This window comes from Scleropages formosus, chromosome 3 (genome assembly GCF_900964775.1).
Source record: "Scleropages formosus chromosome 3, fSclFor1.1, whole genome shotgun sequence".
NCBI classification, from domain to species: Eukaryota; Metazoa; Chordata; class Actinopteri; order Osteoglossiformes; family Osteoglossidae; genus Scleropages; species Scleropages formosus.
In genome coordinates, this window is record NC_041808.1 from 33,882,825 (window position 1) to 33,901,552 (window position 18,728).

Here is an 18,728-nt window from a genome sequence, read left to right on the forward strand (position 1 = left end):
TCGGGTAGTCAGACCACATCTCTGTTATGCTAATTCCAGCATACAAACCACTTCTCAAACTTGCCAAACCAGTCCAAAAGCTTATCACAGTATGGCCAGACGATGCTACCTCAGCACTACAGGACTGCTTCCAGGACACAGACTGGAACATGTTTAAAGAGGGAGCCACCTACCATGACCACACAGACCTGCAAGAATACACTGAAACAGTGATTGCTTACATCAAAAAGTGCATTGATGATGTGACAGTCACCAAGACCATCACCACACGTGCCAACCAGAAGCCATGGATGACAGCAGAGGTCCGTGGGCTGCTAAAGACCCGTGATGACGCTTTCAGATCGGGAGACAAAGCAGTCCTCAAAACAGCAAGAGCTAACCTGTCCCGTGGCATCAAGAAAGCAAAACGGTTATATGCACTAAAAATCAATAACCACTTCAGTGACAGCAAAGACACACGGAGTCTGTGGCAAGCTATTCAGACCATCACAGACTACAAGCCCCTGCCACAGGCCTGTGATGATGACACATCCCTCCCAGATGCACTTAATGAGTTCTATGCACGGTTTGAAATGCAGAATGACAAGTCTGCACACAAACTACCCACACCTCCCAATGACCAGGTGCTCTATCTGTCTCCAGTCGATGTTAGGAAGACCCTATCTAGGGTTAACCCACGCAAGGCTGCAGGTCCTGACAACATACCAGGCCGAGTACTGAGGGACTGTGCTGAACAGCTGACTGATGTCTTAACAGACATCTTTAACATCTCATTAAGCCAAGCAGTTGTCCCCACATGTCTCAAGTCCACCACCATCATCCCAGTACCAAAGAAGTCACCTGTGTCCTGCCTGAATGACTATCGTCCCATAGCACTGACCCCAATCATGATGAAGTGCTTTGAGAGGTTAGTCATGCACCATATCAAATCCAACCTCCCCAACACACTTGACCCGCTCCAATTTGCATACCGTCCAAACCGCTCTACGGACGATGCCATCTCCTCCACTCTCCACCTGGCTCTTACCCATTTGGAAAACAAAGACTTATGTTAGATTGCTGTTCATCGACTTCAGCTCAGCATTCAACACAATAATCCCACAACAGCTCATCAGCAAACTAAACCTGCTGGGCCTAAATGCCTCCCTCTGTAATTGGATCCTGGACTTTCTAACCGGAAGACCTCAGTCAGTCCGTGTCGGCCACAACACCTCCAGCACTACCACAATGAGCACAGGTGCCCCACAAGGCTGTGTGCTCAGCCCGCTGCTCTTTACGCTGCTGACCCACGACTGCACTGCCAAGTTCAGCTCCAACCACATCATCAAGTTTGCTGATGACACAACGGTGGTAGGTCTTATCAGCAACAATGATGAAACACCCTACAGAGAGGAAGTGGTACAACTGGTTGAATGGTGTGGTCCAAACAACCTATCCCTCAATGTGAGTAAGACAAAGGAGGTTGTGATGGACTTCAGGAAGAACTCTGTTGACCACCCCCCACTGACCAGACAGCTCGACTGTGGAGAGAGTCAGCAGCACTAAATTCCTGGGAGTGCACATTACAGAAGACCTCACCTGGACCACCAACACTACATCACTCTCCAAGAAGGCGCAACAGCGGCTCCACTTCCTGCGCCGACTTAAAAGAGCAAGTCTCCCTCCTCCAATCCTCACCACATTCTATAGGGGAACAATTGAGAGTGTGCTAACCAGTTGCATCACTGTCTGGTACGGGAACTGCAGTGCAGCAGACCGCAAGACCCTACAGCGGACAGTGAACACAGCTGCAAAGATCATCGGTGCCCCTCTCCCCTCCATTCTGGAGGTTTTCCTTGCACGATGCTCCAGAAAGGCCACCAGTATCGTGAAAGACCCCACTCATCCCTCTCACAGTCTCTTCCAGCTCTTGCCATCAGGAAGACGGTATCGGAGCATCAGAGCCCGCTCTGCCAGACTGCTCAACAGCTTTTTCCCCCAGGCTGTGAGAGCCCTCAATTGCAATCACCTTGCCACCCTCTGAAACCTCATCCACAACCTTAGCTCCTGAAACCAGGATCCACTCTCCCCCCCCCCCCCCAACCCACCACATCACACGCACCACATGTAAACTGTTGGATACCTCCTGTGGAAACACACTCTTTTCCTTTCCATATGCAAACCAACTGTTTTTTCTTTTCTCTATATGCACCAGACACTTTCTTATAAAACCTCCAATGTTACAAGGACTTAACAAGATAACACAAATGTTTACTTGTGAATGCACTACAAATCATATTGCACTATTCCTTCTTAAATACCTCTACTGCACAGTTATTATGTAAGTACTTGTATTGTATAGTTAACTGTTTATAGTATATGTATATTTGCACTAATTTCAGATTATCGACTTAGTAAATTAGTTATGTAGGTCTAAAAGCTGTCCTTAGGTCTAGTGTTGCATGTTTATATTTATGCTTATTTTACACAGCACCGTGGTCCTGCGAGACACGACATTTCGTCCCACTGTATGTCCACACATGTAGTGGAATGACAATAAAGCTTGACTTGACTTGTTATTGCTGTTACCGCTAATTTATTGTTATTTGCATTACTCACTGTCATTGCCACAATTTTGTTTTGGGCAGTATTTCTATCGTCTTTGTCCATAGTCTGTGGAGAAGTACTCAAGAATTTCATGATACTTGTACCTATGACAAACCCGAAACTTGGAAAGGGAGAGCCACATAGTTTTGTGACTTTTCTGGATTGGAAGAAACTCCCGAGGGACATTCTACCTCGTTAAAAGGCAATAGACTTCACATACTTTTTCCACACTGCAGCTGTACTTATTGTGCACCAAAAGGCTTTTTCAGAGTTCTTGAAATACTGCACATCCCTAAGAGGCCTGAGAAGAAGCCTTCAGAAGGATTTCTCAAAAGGACATAACTCTAGTTGAACTGCAGGTGCTAAGAATCAATGGGAAACACTTGACAAGTCCCTGGATGACTGGACGGTACACTGCGGTGGATTCCGAGATTAGTCACGTTGATGCCATTGAACTGGTCAAGCAGATCACTGGCAGACTGAAGGACATGTAGGAGGACCCGAGTCAGATTCTAGCAAGCACTGAGGATTTTTTCAGTCAAGAGACTGTGTTGAGCAGTACATTAGCGAAGTTGAGGGCTATTCCTCATCGTCTGTTTGCTACAATGATGTCATCTTGTTTTCAGTCGACTATTGCTGTCCTTGAGAGGCAGTTTGAGAAGTACTTCACACTGGAAATAACTGAAAAGCTTTGCGAAGAAACCATCTCAGTGAAATGTCACAATATGGATGCAGAAGAATTAATGGGAATGTTCAGTGCTTTGCAGAGAAAGGTGTTTTAATGCCACGGTCAGTTTCCTCTAGGGCTGTCATGATTACTCAATTTCGAGTACCCGGTTTAAAAAAATCCAAGTACAATTCGCGGTGTCGAGTACTCGGCAAAATGGCGGAAAGGCAGTAGTGCACAGACGAGGGTCCGTGCGAAAAACGGCAAAAAATGTCAACGGTGTGGGAACACTTCAGGTTGTCTGCAGTCTGTGCAAAAACCAACTTAAATAACAAAAACATCTGCAATGCTATAAGCACCTGAAAAGGCGACATCCAGGTGTAACGGATGCCCCGCCAGCACGGTAAGTTCACTACTCGCTTTAATTATTTTGAATACTCTTAATTTGCACGCCATTGTAAACACAAGACCGAACATGATATATGTGTGATATATTTGCATTATAAAGAGTTTCACCACTTAACCATCAGAGAGCACAATTTGATGGAATGTAGATAACTTGACATTTCGTCAGAGTTTAAAGCATGAATATATCCACGTTCCCCTCCGCGAACCGCCACCTTAACGTGGTGGAGGGGTTTGAGTGCCTGAATGACCTCAGGAGCTAAGGTGCCTGGGGCTATATGCCCCTGGTAGGGTCTCCCATGGCAAACAGGTCCTGGGTGACAGACGAGACAAAGTGCGGTTCAAAACCTCCTTACGAGTATGAAATCAAGGCTCTTGTTCACCCTGCCCGGTATGGGGTCACCGGGGCCCCACCCTGGAGCCAGGCCTGGGGGAGGGGCTTGCATGCAAGCGCCTGGTGGCCAGGTCTATGCCCACAGGGCCTAGACCCCCCAGAGAAATTCTATGCTAAAGCGTCCTTCCATTATGGCGGCGACAGAAAGCAAGATGACGGTCTTTATTTATCCTTCCCTGGTTCAGCAGCAAATTTCTGATCTCACATACGCGAAACTTCCTCAACATGTAGATAAAATATATCATTTATACAAACCTGTAAATAAAGCATGTATGCTGGATCAAGTGTTTTGATCAGAAGTAGAGGATTTAAATATTGCGCTGGCGACAACGCATTTGACGCTCAATTTTTACAATTTCTAAGCAACTTTCTTAATTTCACCAATGGTAAAGTCAGTCAGCACGTAGTTAAGACATAACACAACATCTGTGCAAACCTCCAATAAAGCATGTAAGCCGGATCACGAAGTGGGCAACGTTCAGATTGCACCTGCTGGCGAGGTGAAAAATGAACAACAATTAGGCTGACGTCAGAGAAAAAATTAAAAATAGTCGACATAGACTTGCTTTGAAACCTACTTGACTTGCTATTCATCAGATTTGTACGAAACTGTTTCATTGTAAGCATGGTCTCTGGTTTGATGCTGCTGAAAAGCACATGGCCGATTGTTGTTCCTACATGATAACCATGAAATGACACTTCAAATCTGATAAACAGCTATTTATTTCTGTCTTACAACAACTCTGACATTTCTCCAGGAATTCACCTAATTGACTTTACCATTTATCTCTGCAGAGCACGGCTCCTAAAAGACGAAGACTTGTCATTCCAGAGTCCTCATCGAGAACAGGAAGACAGCATCTAAACAAGAAGTTTCCAACACTTCCCCAGCAACGAGTTAAAAAAAAGGACATGTCTTGCAGCTATACTTGTCTGCAGCTGCAAGAAGTCCATTTGAGACAGGGAAGGTGTTGGAAACGCGTTTTTCGTCTGAGGGCTTCTCGTTCAAAAAGTCCTTGCCTGCACATGTAAACAGGCTGGTGACCACATTTCAGAAATTCAAACAGCTCACGGACACACAACAATTTGCGAGATTTTCCGCGATGAGCCGTTTGACCTTTTCCATGCCGTTGATCCTGAGTTGCCAGTTTCTGAAGATCCCGTTTTACCAGGCACTTCACATCAGGAACTAACTTTTGAACCAACAGATTCATCCACAATCACCAGCAGTCCAGAGAGTTATCTTCATTCTGAGCCAGGAACCTCTGCCAGTGCAAGTCGTCATCGAGGTGACCCACTCACACCGCGGAAAGCGCAAATGAAACAGCAGTTGGACTTCCTGTCAACAACTAAGAACACTAAAGAAGAGACAGCAGGAATGCCTCAGGTAAAACTGAAGACCCCAAGAAGGATAACAAACCAAACTATTAAAAGGCTACAGGTTACACTTAACAGAAAAAAAATTCGAAAGCTGAAGAATATGTTGCATGGCAATGCCCTCCATGTTGAATTGCTGAGAGGAGGGAAAGGAAGGAGGGAAAAAAAAAAAAAAAAATTGAAACAGGAAACTCATGGACACACATAGGAAGCTTCTTCAGAAAAGGAGGAGCATTGATACCGTCCATATATCTGTGGAGAAATATAATTAAGTCACAGCAGAGATGCAAGAGAAGGACAGGACGATACTGGAACTGCAGCATGAAAACCTGACAAAGAAAGAGTTGAAGAACTTAGTTCAAGTGTGGAACACCAGAAGGGGGTGGAAGCTGGTAGAAAGACATACTCATCATCCACAAGGCTGAAGGTATATGACTGCATAGTTAATGAAGTCCCCACAGCTAATGTACCTGCTATTTTACAGGGGATGGCTAAGCGTGATGGCCTTGAAGTGAAGGATGTGCCCCACAGGAGCACTGTCGAGTTAATGGGCCATGAATTAGGATTGATTTCTCTGTTGCAAACAGCTGAGATCATACTATCGAGCAATAATGTTACGTTAGGTTTTGATGCTACCGCAAGAAGGAACCCATATCAACGAAGTCCACATCACGACGGAAAATAAAAGTCTATCGGCCGCAGTGGACGCACTACCAAGAGGAAGAGCAGAGGATAACAGCAACCACGTTTGCCAGACAGTTAATAGTGTGGCCCAAACTTACATTTATTTAAATGAAGGAGCAGACTTTCAGGAAATTAGGGCAAAGATAATAGATAAAATACGTAATACGACGACTGACCGGCGTGCTGCCAATCATGCAGCTATTCGACTTGTCAGCAGGCATTGGGGGAAGACGCTGAATGAGGTGCATTGCCACCTACATCCTCTCGATTCCATTGCGACTGCATGCGTGTGGTGCTTTCTTCTGCGCAGCACTGAACATCCCTATTAATTCCTCTGAATCCATGTTATGACACCGTACAGAAACTGTTTCCTCGTGAAGCCTTTCTGTAACTTCTGTGAAGTACTTTCCATACTGGCACTCCAGAACTTTGACACAAGCCTCCAGAGAAGACATCGGAGAAACAGACTCCGCATTCTGTTTCATAAGGCGGGTATTCTTATTGAACATTACGAGGCATTTATGGAATTGCTAAAACAGGGCACGTCTTTAGGTGGCTTGAGAGGTAGTCTCCAAAAAGACATCTCCAGTGACATAGCCAAGGTAGAACTGCAGGTATTAGGAATTCTTGGAAAACACCTTACCGGTCCTCGGATGCGGAAATTCTACACAGCAGCGGAGTCGGACATTACTCATGTTGACGCCACTGAAATGGTGAAACAGGTCATCAAGAGACTGAAGATCATGTAACAGGATCCCCTTCTGATGCCATCATCCATGGAGGACTTATTCGGCGAAGAAATTGCACTGGACAGTACGTTAGGGAAGCTGAGGGCAATGCCTAATCATCATAGGGGCGCAGTCGAAAAGCCGTGTATAACTTTTGACTCTCTGAGTGAAAACTTTTTATTATAGGTTTTCAGTTGCTAAGAGTGTTTACCTAGAATGAGACAGAAGATTACTACTTAAAAATCTTACTTTCCCCAGCACATGTTCTCTCCGCTGTTCATCCATTCTGTCTAGGTAATCCATTGTCTTGTTCTTGCATGCTCTCATCCTGGCTGAAAGAAAACCAACAGTGGCATGTGAAAGGTCCGTGGCTGAACTGAGCTCCTCCAGTTTCTCCTCAAGCAGCAGATTCTTGTGCTGAAGTTCTGCAATCAGGGTGTCCTTCTCCTTCAGTTTCCTAACAACCTCTTCATACATCTCTGATGAAACTTTCCCGGGGCTTTGACTTCTCTGCCGAAGTTTCCTGTGTGTGTCCTTTAGCTTACGGTTACGCCTTCTCTCTTTCTGTAACTCGTTGTAAAGGGCATTTTCCTGTAACATGTCCTTGAGCTTCTTTATCTCTTTATTTTTCCTCTCTGCTCTCTCTCTCTGCCTCCGAATAGCTTGATTAATGACACGTCTTGGGGTCCGAAGCTGTCCTTTCAACGCTACCACTTTTCCAACGTATCGCTCCCTCAGTGTTCTGTACCTCGAAGACATGAATTCCAGTCGTCGCTTCATCTTCGCCTTTCGAGGAGTGAGTGGGTCACCTCGATGCCCCCTCGAACTGCCAGAGGACCCTGGCTCTGAGTGGACTTCACGGTGGCTGACAGGGGTACTGGTCATCGTGGCAGAATGTGAAAGTGCTAATGTCTCCTTCGATGTGCTGGGTGACACGTCGTCAGGATCTTCAGGAGCTGGTAACTGGGCCACAGGAGCTGTGACCTCAGGATCAACAGCCTGCTGTAAGAGTTGAAACTGCTCCTCACATATTGCTGTGAATTTCGCAAATTCCTGTGGGTTTGTGAGTCGCTGGAACTTTTCCAATGAATTTCTCACAATCCTTTTAATATCAGCTGCTAGGGAATTACAGAAAGACGAGCCCTCGGATGAGAAACGTGCTTTCAATTGTCTCTCTGTTTCAGTCCCACTACTTCTTGCTGCACAGACGTACAATTGCAGAACATGACCATTTTTGAGGTCACCGCTGGTCGAAGGAAGTGTTGAGAAATTCTCAATTAGGTACTTCCTCACCACACCAGGTTCAGCCTGTGGATTCACGACCCTTGCTCTTTTCTTAAGAGGCATGATGATGCTGTGTTGTGTTCAAACCGAGTAATCAGCCTAAGAAAATGAGAAGATTGTATTAGCTGACTTCTCCACCATGAATTTCTTAAGTTCTAAAGCAATGCACCAACGAGAAACTTCACAACATGCACAAACCACATAATAACACAGCATTTACATGAAAAATTATACATGATGAACCTCATACATGAACCTCTAAAGAACCAAATAAAGAAAAACATCATGAAAAAAATAAAACTAAGTTAATTGGAAAAAAAAATTGAAAAAACCTCAAAATGAATACAATAATTTAAGAAAAACAACCTAAGAATAAATAAACCTGTAAATAAATTAAATGCTTTTTTTTTTTAAATAAGATTAGGAAAATTAGAAATTTTTTATAAAAAATGAAAAATTTTTTCGTTACAAGTTTTGCAATTTTTTTTGTTTTTTTTTTCATGCGCAAAGTCAAAGACGGTGATAAAATCAAATTTCTGCTTTCCAAAAAAATGAGACATCATCTATTTCACACAAAAAACTTAATTCCTACTTACCCCAGATAGTGCAATAAGACCGACTGGAGTGTTTTCCGTTCTCAGAAAGCTGACCAAGTTTTTCCAAATGCGCCGGCGTATCGAAGCTTCTCTCTGGAGAGCTGTGATCAAACAGGATGAACGGCCGCAGCTCTGTGAAAGTCACTGGAAGACATCCGGGACACTGCACTACGTCATCCGTTTCCATGGCCACGTAAACAAGTCAGCCATCTTGCCGGCAGGACGCTTTTCCCATTCATATAATTCGAGTCTAAGAAAGCTGTCTTGCGAACATATGATTTCTATGAAATTTCATACACATTTTCTTAAGACTCTAGAGAATATGTCTATATGTGTCACTAGAGTGGCTATAGCCTAGGAAAAAAAAACGGTAGCCTGGCAAAGTGGACCGTGTTTTTCAAACGCGTCGTAAGGTCAATTGCCGGGGTGACAAGTCAAACTGCCGCGACGGTGGGGGTAGTGGCATCTGTCTACTACGTAACTGTCGCGGCAAACTGACGAAGAATGCCGTTTTGTCTCTTCCCATCCCACGCCACGTTGTTCAAGGGTCAACTCGAAGGGCAAACCTGCATTCTGGGGGTATGGCAGTTGTGTGCAATGTGAAGCTATCAGTAAACTGATGAATGGACAGAACACACAGCTTAGAACAGAGAATGAACATCCAATTATCACCAACTTGGGAACATAAAAAACCAAGTATTAATTCACCCTGTGTTGTTCAATAACGACCCGCGTTACTGATTCAATGTAAGTAGTTGCATTATGGGAAATCTGTAAATAAAGTCCATAACCGCTGGGGCTACTTCGGGGGGAAATGGTGGGTTGACCGTGTCTCCCAGTGTGTCGGGGAGAGCGTAGGGGTGCTAAGGCAGGCTAGCTGTAAGCGCAGGTCCTGGAGAAAAAGGGGTCCTCGGACCGAGAGCATTATTTTCCTTGTGCTGGTGTTCGAATAAATAGTTCGTTATGAACACTGCCTCTGCGTCCTCCTTCGCCCCATCCAAACCCATGGCGCTGCGCGCCACAATACACAACAACCTTTCAACTGAAATACACACACACACACACACACACACACAATTTTCAGAACCGCTTGTCCCACAGAGAACCAGAGCCTACCCGGGCGCAAGGCCGGAGGAGGAGGGGACACACCCAGGACGGGACGCCAGTCCGCCGCAAGGAACCCCAAGCGGGACTCGAACCCCAGACCCACAAGAAAGGAGGACCCGGGCCAACCCACTGCACCACCGCAAATGCATAAAGAACTAAAACAGTAACAAAATAAAAAAAGCTTCACAACAACTAACACAAGTAACACCGCACAGTAAGACCTCACGGAAAACAAATCTCTAGAAGTTTCTTAAACCTAACGCAATTGTGACAATAACAATCTAATACTCCGGAGTATTTGAACTTAAAACCCCTACGTTGCAGGCCTGATAATCGGAGCTTGAGCACGTTGAGACCAAAAATAATAGCCGCTTCACTCTCAGGAGCAAGGAAAAAAAAAAAAAACCCTCGCAGTTTACCTCATCTGCTGTCCATGCAACAACCAGGAAGAGTCGGGATCGTCCCACTCGCGTTTCGGGAGTGCATCATACCTGTCTTTAATCAAAGAAAATATCGTTTTATTTTCTCTTTCTTTCTTTAACCAAACAGTATGAACTCCCCAGCCTTCTTCCAATGTTTTTTTTTCTTTTCGTCACGGAGTTTCCCCACTCTCCTTCTACTGAACTTTACAGCCCCAAATTGCATACTAACAGTTTTCTTTTGCCGCGAACCACGTACAGGCTCTACACAAAACTCCCTGACTAACTCCCTGACTAACTCCCTTCGCCTCACACCTTCAGAGGCTACGAGACCACACCCTTCTTCCAGAAACATCTCGAAGCTTGCGCCCCGCCCCGTCTGAGTCCGACTGGGATTGAATGAAAGTAGACCGCATTTCACAGATTTTTACTAACAGCACAAACAAAAGTGCAATATTCTGTCCGGTTAAAGTGCAAAAAAAAAAAACAGTTCCTTCTCTTTCCTTCTTTTTAGGCCTTCCTCATTTTTTCAGTGAGTACTTCTCGTAAGATTTATCAAAAAAGGAGTTGCAAGCTGTCAGTTCAGTTCTGCATCAGACGAGTGATTGAACAACGTAGCAACGCGCAATCACAGTCGGACTCAGGCGGGCGGGGCTGGGCGGGGCTGGGCGGGGCTCAAGCTTCGAGATGCTTTTGGAAGAAGGGTGTGGTCTCGTAGCGTCTGAGGTGACGTTTTGTGTACAGCCTCTACGTGGTTCGTGGCAAAAGAAAATCGTTAGTATAGAATTTGGGGCTGTAAAGTTCAGTAGAAGGAGAGCGGGAAACTCCTTGACGAAAAGGAAAAAACGTTGGAAAAAGGCTGGGGGGTTAATACTTTTTGGTTGCTCGGAAGCAACCGGAGAAAGAAAGCGATATGTTGATTAAAGACAGGTACTATTCTTTGTTTGGGGAGTTGATTTGAAGATACTATAGTCTATAGGTTTCCGTTCTGTAGTCGTTTCTGTCCAACGAACGAGTCAAATTGTTTTAGAAAACGGAGGGTTTTCAGCCCGTCACGTCGTCGAGTCGAGCGGCCACGAAGAAGGAGAACCCGAGAGCGCTTCGTGCTACCCGGCAACGCACAAGTTCCCCGGACCTCGCTGGACTTCTCATGATGATGCGCTCCCGAAACGCGAGTGAGACGATCCGGACTCTTCCTGGTTGTTGCATGGACAGCAGACGAGGTAAACTGGGGGTTTTTTTTCCCCCCCTTGCTCCTGAGAGTGAAGCGGCGATTATTTTTGGTCTGAATGTGCTCAAGCTCCGATCTCAGTTCTGCAACGTACGTAAGTTTTTACATATGTTCATACTAGTTCAAATACTCCGGAGTACTAGACTAGTGTTATTGTCACAATTCAATTGCATTAAGGCTTAGGAAACTTCTAGACTATTTTGCGTGAGGTCTTACCGTGCTTTTAATACAAGCTGTTGTTGTGCCTTTTTTTTTACTGTTTGTTTCTTTTTGCATTTAAGTGATCTGTATTGGGTTTGGTTTTTTGGGTTACGTTCACTTAAGTTAACGTTATGTGTATTGAACAACACGCGGTGAATTAATTCTTATTTGGTTTTTTCTATTCCCAAGTTGGTGGTAATTTCGATGTTAATTCTCTGTTCTAAAGCTGTGTGTGTTGGGGTGGGCGATACTCTGCAAAATTTGGTATCGATCCGATACCAGGTAAACACGTATCGGCATCAATAATTATAATATACGGCGATACTGGACATCTTAATTTTAAAAGCTTCCACTTGAACTTACATGTACTTTTCTGTAGGGAAGAGCAGTGTGTCATGATTTGAGGTGAATGCATCATAATACACTAAATCGGAATACATTTTTGTGACATTTAATCACAAAATCTCAGTGGTGATTTGTGCTCTCGGCGCGCCTGCTGTTTAGTCATGTGTATGTTAAAACCCAGGACATGATATTTTAAGCACTTTTAAGCCCAAAAAAAACCCCGTTTTCATTACTGCAAACATGAAATTTGCACAAGTCAAGATTATTATTAGAGAGCAGTGAATGTTTTAAAACATTTTTCTTTCCTTCAATCTGAGGATTTGTTCAGAAACAATGTAATAACAAAACACAATTTCTCCCTTTCATAGAACAACTTCTCTGGCTTCAAAAAATGAAGCGCACAAAATTATTGCTGGAGAACAAATGCTTTAAAATTTATTATTTTTCAGTTTTTTGTTTAGACACAGTAATATAAATTAAATGTATCCCTTTCATTACACCTCTCTGCCTTATTTTATAAGCAAAGTGCACACAATTATTTGTGAAAAATAAAGTGCAAATAACTCAACAAAAGCACAAATTACTATTGGCTCTAGTTTTCAGTCTTTTGCTTTTTACCCCGAAAAGCCCTCCTGTGTCTAAGGAAATATTCCCTTGGACCCCCTTTCACCCTGAACTACGGAGTTAAAGGTTTTTGTTCAGAAACAATAACATGTTTACATGTTTCCCTCTTATTGCACTTCTTCTCTGGCTTATTAACTGTCCTGTCTTTGAGAAAATCCTTTCTGCGGGTACAGATGATGCAGTTACTCCCAGGTGTTTCTTTGCAAGCTTGCTAAGAGAGGGGAATGTTGGCACATTCTTTTTCCACCAAAGTAGTGGGTCTTGATCCTGTGGAATTGGCATCTCTTCTGAGTCCTGGCGCATTTCAATTAAGGCATCAGTGCCAGTTGTGCGATGCTGCTGGGATGCAAGGACTTGAGTCAAACTCTGTCCGTATCCCACCTTTTGCTGCAGGTGGAGAAGCAGCTGCCCCTGCAGGGGAGCTTGACGTAGTCGCAGTAGCCATTGTTAAGGTAGAGCTGGTGGCCGAGGTTGAGCTTGGTTCAGGAGCTGTCAGTGAAGAGGCTAAGGTTTGGTTCATTAACTGAATTTCAGTGATGAGTTGCCCCTTTCAGAGGTTCAACATTTGCCATGTCACAGAACCCAAGTTTTTAAATCTTACATCCAGGTAGGTACTGACAGCAAGACCATAAAAAGGTTTCAATACCTCTGAAACGACGCTGGCATTGTGCTGACAGCTCAGCAGCTAGCTTGCTACCTTGGCACTCAAAAGATGCAGTTGATCTCAGAAGTAGTGACACCAAGGGAATCACTTTTGAAACTGAAACATGTTTTTCAGTTGATATCTCTCTCTTACTTCTTCAGATGGTCTCAGGGCATCAATGGGGAGACTGGTCCACAATCAATCTTCCTCACTTAAGCACAGTGGGGGTCTTTCCAAGAAGACAGAAGACCGTGGTAACAGCTTCCTTTTGCTCAAATAGTCTATCCAACATATAGAACAGAGTTCCACCTTCTTTCAACTGATTGTATCAGTTTGTGTTCTGGAAACTTCAGTTTCTGAACTTCTTTGAGCCTCTCTGCTGCTCTTGTGCTGTGGTGAAAGAAAGCTACTGTATCTCTAGCATCATCTGCATCATCTAGCACTGCATCTCTGCTGGATGTCAAGAAGATCAGGGAGAGCCTTAATGGAGTCTTTTACTACTAAATTTAGGGTGTGTGCAAAACATGGATAATGTGCCCAACCTGCTTTGCGCACAGTAGCAACCATATTGGCACCATTATCTGTGATTACAGCCTGAACTTTGTCTCTTATGCCCCATTCTCATCAGTGACTCTCTTAATTCTGAGCAAATGTTGTCAGCGCTGTGTTGTCCTAAAAAAACTACAGGTTTCTAGGACATATGTTTGCATTTGCCAGTTCTCATCAATAATGTGGCATGAGATGGTTAAATAAGACTCTGTGGCTCTTGATGTCCACATGTCTGTTGTGAGTACATCACTGTTTGCACCATCTAGAGATTCTTTCACTATTGAGCAGCACTCTTCATACAGCATTGGTATTTTCCCTTCCATTAAATTTTTCCTACTTGGAATTCTGCAGCGTGGATCGAGTGTCCTGACAAAATTCCTAAAACCCTCATCTTCAACCATGGAGAGAGGTTGCAGGTCCTTTGCAGTCATTTCAGCAAGGCTCCTTGTAATATCCATAGCTCTTGGGGAGTCGTCTAGGTGAAGTAAGAAAACAAGTTTAGCCTATAGCCTATCTACATGTAGCCTAAATATAGGAATCCTATAGTGTCCCTTTCACAGTTAACACAAAAGAGATACTCAGCCATTTTCATATTTCAGGTTTGAAATATTTTTCAATTTCAATAAAATTTATATTATTTTAATATCTGAACATAGTATATATTTATTCAGACTGCTAAAATAACAACTATGATGACCAATTACACATTGAAAATTAGCATTAACTAATGCCAAAGATCTATGACTAAAATATTACTTTCACCACTATAGCTACCTGGATATTCTTTGCTTCTCTGAAAGGACTCTGCCAGTGACTTCCGTCTCAGTGATGGCACTGCCGGAGGTCTTTCTGAAGGATTTCCCTCCTCTTCGTTTCTTTTGCAGCTCGGAGTTCTTTTTTTGTGTTTTTTAATGTCTTTGTATAAGTTGGTGGTGTTGCCACAGCAGCGAATAGCCTTCCTACACACATCACAGTTTGCAATGTTTTCATTTACAGCTGTAAAATAACTCCGCACGACACTCCTTCTTTCTGCCATGCCATCTCTCACTCAGTGCAGCCACAACTGTCTGCTTGGAATTGGTGCCACTGAGTCACGTGATAGCAAGACAACAAAACACAGCGGAGCAGGGGAGGTGGAGCAACGTGTGCACGCAAGATGTTAAAGGAGCGGCGTATGCACACACAGATATGTCTGCTCTTTGATGAAACGGGAGCAATGTACTGAGCATAGAGGAGAGAAACTTAAACTAAAGTATCGATCTCATCAGGCTAGTATTGATCTAATACCAACGTTGGTATCGATACTATTGATATTAGGATCAATCTGCCCACCTGTAATGATGTTCTGTGCATTCATCAGTTTACTGATAGCTTCACATTGCACACAACTGCCATACCCCCAGAATGCAGGTTTGCCCTTCGAGTTGATCCTTGAACAACGCGGGCGCCGACCCCTCGCGCAGTCGAACCTGTGTATAACTTCTGACTCTCAGAAAACTTTATTACAGGTTTTCAGTTGCTAAGAGTGTTTGTGTTTGGAGAGTTGATTTGAAGATACTGGGTTTCTGTTTTGTAGTCGTTTCTGTCCAACGACTCAAATTGTTTTAGAAAAGAGGAGGGTTTTCACTTCAGCCCATCACGTTGTCGAGTCGAGCGACCACGAAGAAGAACCTGATGGCGCTTCGTGCTACCGGCAACGCACCAAGTTCCCCGGGTCTCGCTGGACTTCTCATGATGCGCTCCTGAAACGCGAGTGGACGATCCCGCCTCTTCCTGGTTGTTGGCAGACAGCAGACGAGGTAAACTGCAGGTTTTTTTCCCCCTTGCTCCTGAGAGTGAAGCGGCGATTATTTTTGGTCTCCACGTGCTCAAGCTCCGATCAGGGCTGCAACGTAGGGGTTTTAAGTTCAAATACTCCGGAGTATTAGATTGTTATTGTTACAATTGCGTTTAACTTTAAGCTTTAAGAAACTTCTGGATTGTTTTGCGTGAGGATTTACTATGGTGTTACTTTTGTAATACAAGTTGTTGTGAAGCATTTTTATTTTGTTACTCATACTGTTTTAGTTCTTTTTGTATTTGCGGTGGCGCAGTGGGTTGGCCCGGGTCCTCCTCTCTGGTGGGTCTGGGATTCGAGTCTCGCTTGGGGTGCCTTGCGGCGGACTGGCGTCCCATCCTGGGTGTGTCCCCACCCCCTCCGGCCTTACGCCCTGAGTTGCCGGGTAGGCTCTGGTTCCCCGCGACCCCGTGGGACAAGCGGTTCTGAAAATGTGTGCGCGCTCTTATTTCAGTTGAAAGGTTATGTGTATTGAACAACACAGGGTGAATTAATACTTATTTGGTTTTTTCTGTTCCCAAGTTGGTGATAATTGGATGTTCATTCTCTGTTCTAAGCTGTGTGTTCTGTGCATTCATCAGTTTACTGATAGCCTCACATTCCACACAACTGCCATACCCCCAGAATGCAGGTTTGCCCTTCGAGTTGAACCTTGAACAACGCGGGGATAGGGGTGCAGTCGAAAAGCCGTGTATATCTTTTGACTCTCTGAAAACTTTATTATGGGTTTTCAGTTGCTAAGAGTCTTTACCTGGAATGAGGCAGAAGATTAAGGTTTTTTTTTTTTTTTTTTTAATTTATTTTTATTTTAATGGATGGAGTGGCTTGAAGAAAGGAACAGAATGACACCAAGATTGTCTTAGTCGGTTAAGAAGTGACAAAGTTATGAATTTGGCTCTGAAGAAAGAGCATATTTTTTTTCCCAAGCTTTCTCTGTTTAACACAGAGAAAATTGTGATCGAAAATTTCATAAAATGAGAAAATCACCATAACGTCCTTTAACCTCGACAGAGTTTAATGACATTTGGAAGAGAAGGCAATGAGTGCTTCTGAATGGTCCTTGTCATTTTCACCGTAGTCGTTATTTGAGATCTTCTCAACTTTCTTTCTCGGTGTTATTTCTCTTTTGTTCTTTGTCTCTTTGCCGCTTCAACTCCCGTCAAAGTTCTTTTTCAGTCACCCTTTTCTTATCCAATGCTTTCCAGCACGCGCCCCAGGGACTCTAAGAAGGCCGGGTACTCTGCACTGCCACTAGGCGCATAAGCACAAACGACAGTGAGAGACCGTTCCCTGGCACGAAGGCGCAGGGAGACGACCCTCTCGTTCACCGCGGTTGACGCCAACACATGGCGGCTGAACTGGGGGGCTATTAATAAGCCTACACTCGCCCACCGCCTCTCACCCTGGGCAACGCCAGAATAGTGGAGAGTCCACCCTTGGTCGAGAAGAGTGGTTCCAGAACCCAAGCTGTGAGTGGAAGTGAGCCCGACCTATATCTAGACGGTATCTCTCAACCTCCTGCACTAGCTCAGGCTCCTTCCCCGCCAGTGAGGTGACATTCCAAGTCCCAAAAGCTAGAGTTGGCGCCCGAGGTTTGGGTCGGCTGGGCACTCTGCCCCGACCACCGCCCAAATCACAATGCACCGGCCCCTTACAGCCTCTCTGGCAGGTGGTGAGCCCACCGAAGAGTGACTCCACGTCTTGGCTTCGGGCTGAGCCTGGCCAGGCCCTGTGGGCATAGACCTGGCCACCAGGCGCTCGCATGCGAGCTCCCCCCCCTGAGGCCTGGCTCCTGGGTGGGGCCCCGGTCACCCCATACCAGGCAGGGTAAATGAGAACCTTGATTTAATGGTAATCATAAGGGGGTTTTAAACTGCGCTTTGTCTTCTGTCACCCAGGACCTGTTTGCCGTGGGAGACCCTACTAGGGGCATATAGCCCCAGGCAACATAGCTCCTTCAGGCACTCAAACTCCTCCACCACGTTAAGGTGACGGTTAGAGGAGGGATATCAGCCTGTATTTAACACATAGTACTACACTTGTAGAAACCTCACAATGAAGTCCCTGCTTAAAATCCAAGGACACGGGTGGAGAAGAACTGAATGAAAACCAAGAGGTGCAGTACGATAGTGTTTAATGCAAATCCAAGTCACCAAAACCAGCAATTAATGTATCAAGTAACTAATAATGAGTTAACACACTACGTTTACTGCAGAGGAAAGGAACGAAAAACTTCTGAAAGTCGATGGAGGGAAAAAAAAAAACCTCTGGGGTTCCAAGTGCCAGTGGCTGCCCACCCCTCCTGGGCATTTTACACGTAATGAGACTTCTGAACTACTTAACAACCATTCCTGCTACATGCTTGCAGCACGTCGCCTCCGTCATGGCAGGTGGTCATCATCGGCATGGAGTGCGTCTGTGACCACCGGCCATCCTCCTCCAGTCATGCTGCAGGGAGACAATGCTCAAAAAGAAGAAAGGGTTAGTAAGTAATAATACAGAAACATGCAAGTGAGATAAGCAATCATTCCCCTATTCAGCAAGTCTCCTCCGTCACGGCAGGTGGTCATCATCAGCACGGATTGCATCTGTGACCGCCTGCCATCCTCCTCCGGTCGCCCTGCAAGGAAACGATGCTCAACAAGAGGAATGTGTCAGTAATTGATAACTTTAATACAGAAACATGCAAGGAAACGCATAGGGCGGAAAACAGGAACAGAGATGAAACTTGTCCGAGTGGTATGCGATTCCTTTTACAAGAAACTTGCTTCAAAAAAACTGTTGCCAGCTTCTAATCTGAAAAAACGAGGTCTTCATACAGAACGTCGACTGCCAGTGCACATGCAGACATTTGGAAATCCGTTTCATCGTCCGGTTCTTGGTCCTCCGTCCAATAAGCTATCTTGTACTTCTTCGTCGCCGTGTTAAGTTTTTTAATAATTCCGCTGTACGGCACGGTTTGACTTCCAACGACCCACATATGGCAAATTTGCTTTCCTACTGTCCATCCATTCAATATGTCCATAACCCTCTCGATTTGTGTATAATTTA

The 18,728-nt window shown here is 44.7% G+C and overlaps 1 protein-coding gene across 2 annotated transcripts; it reads right to left on the minus strand.

Annotated features, from left to right (window-relative positions):
• Nucleotides 1-6,693: 6,693 nt before the first annotated feature.
• On the minus strand, nucleotides 6,694-10,521 carry LOC114910197 (uncharacterized). Of its 2 annotated transcripts, XM_029250332.1 has the most exons (3): nucleotides 10,248-10,521; nucleotides 8,722-8,865; nucleotides 6,694-8,224 (listed from the first exon to the last, which is right to left on the minus strand). In XM_029250332.1, the coding sequence occupies exon 3, from the start codon at nucleotides 8,186-8,188 to the stop codon at nucleotides 7,049-7,051; it is 1,140 nt and encodes a 379-aa protein (XP_029106165.1). In that variant the 5' UTR covers nucleotides 8,189-8,224; nucleotides 8,722-8,865; nucleotides 10,248-10,521; the 3' UTR covers nucleotides 6,694-7,048. The 2 variants fall into 2 exon arrangements, with proteins under 2 accessions (XP_029106165.1, XP_029106166.1); XM_029250333.1 differs by lacking the exon at nucleotides 10,248-10,521 and having other exon boundaries at nucleotides 8,722-8,975.
• Between the last annotated feature and the right edge of the window lie 8,207 nt (nucleotides 10,522-18,728).

What these genes read in the sequence shown, in the direction of transcription:
- LOC114910197 (XM_029250332.1), bottom strand. Translation starts at nt 8,188, where the DNA reads ATGCCTCTTAAGAAAAGAGCAAGGGTCGTGAATCCACAGGCTGAACCT.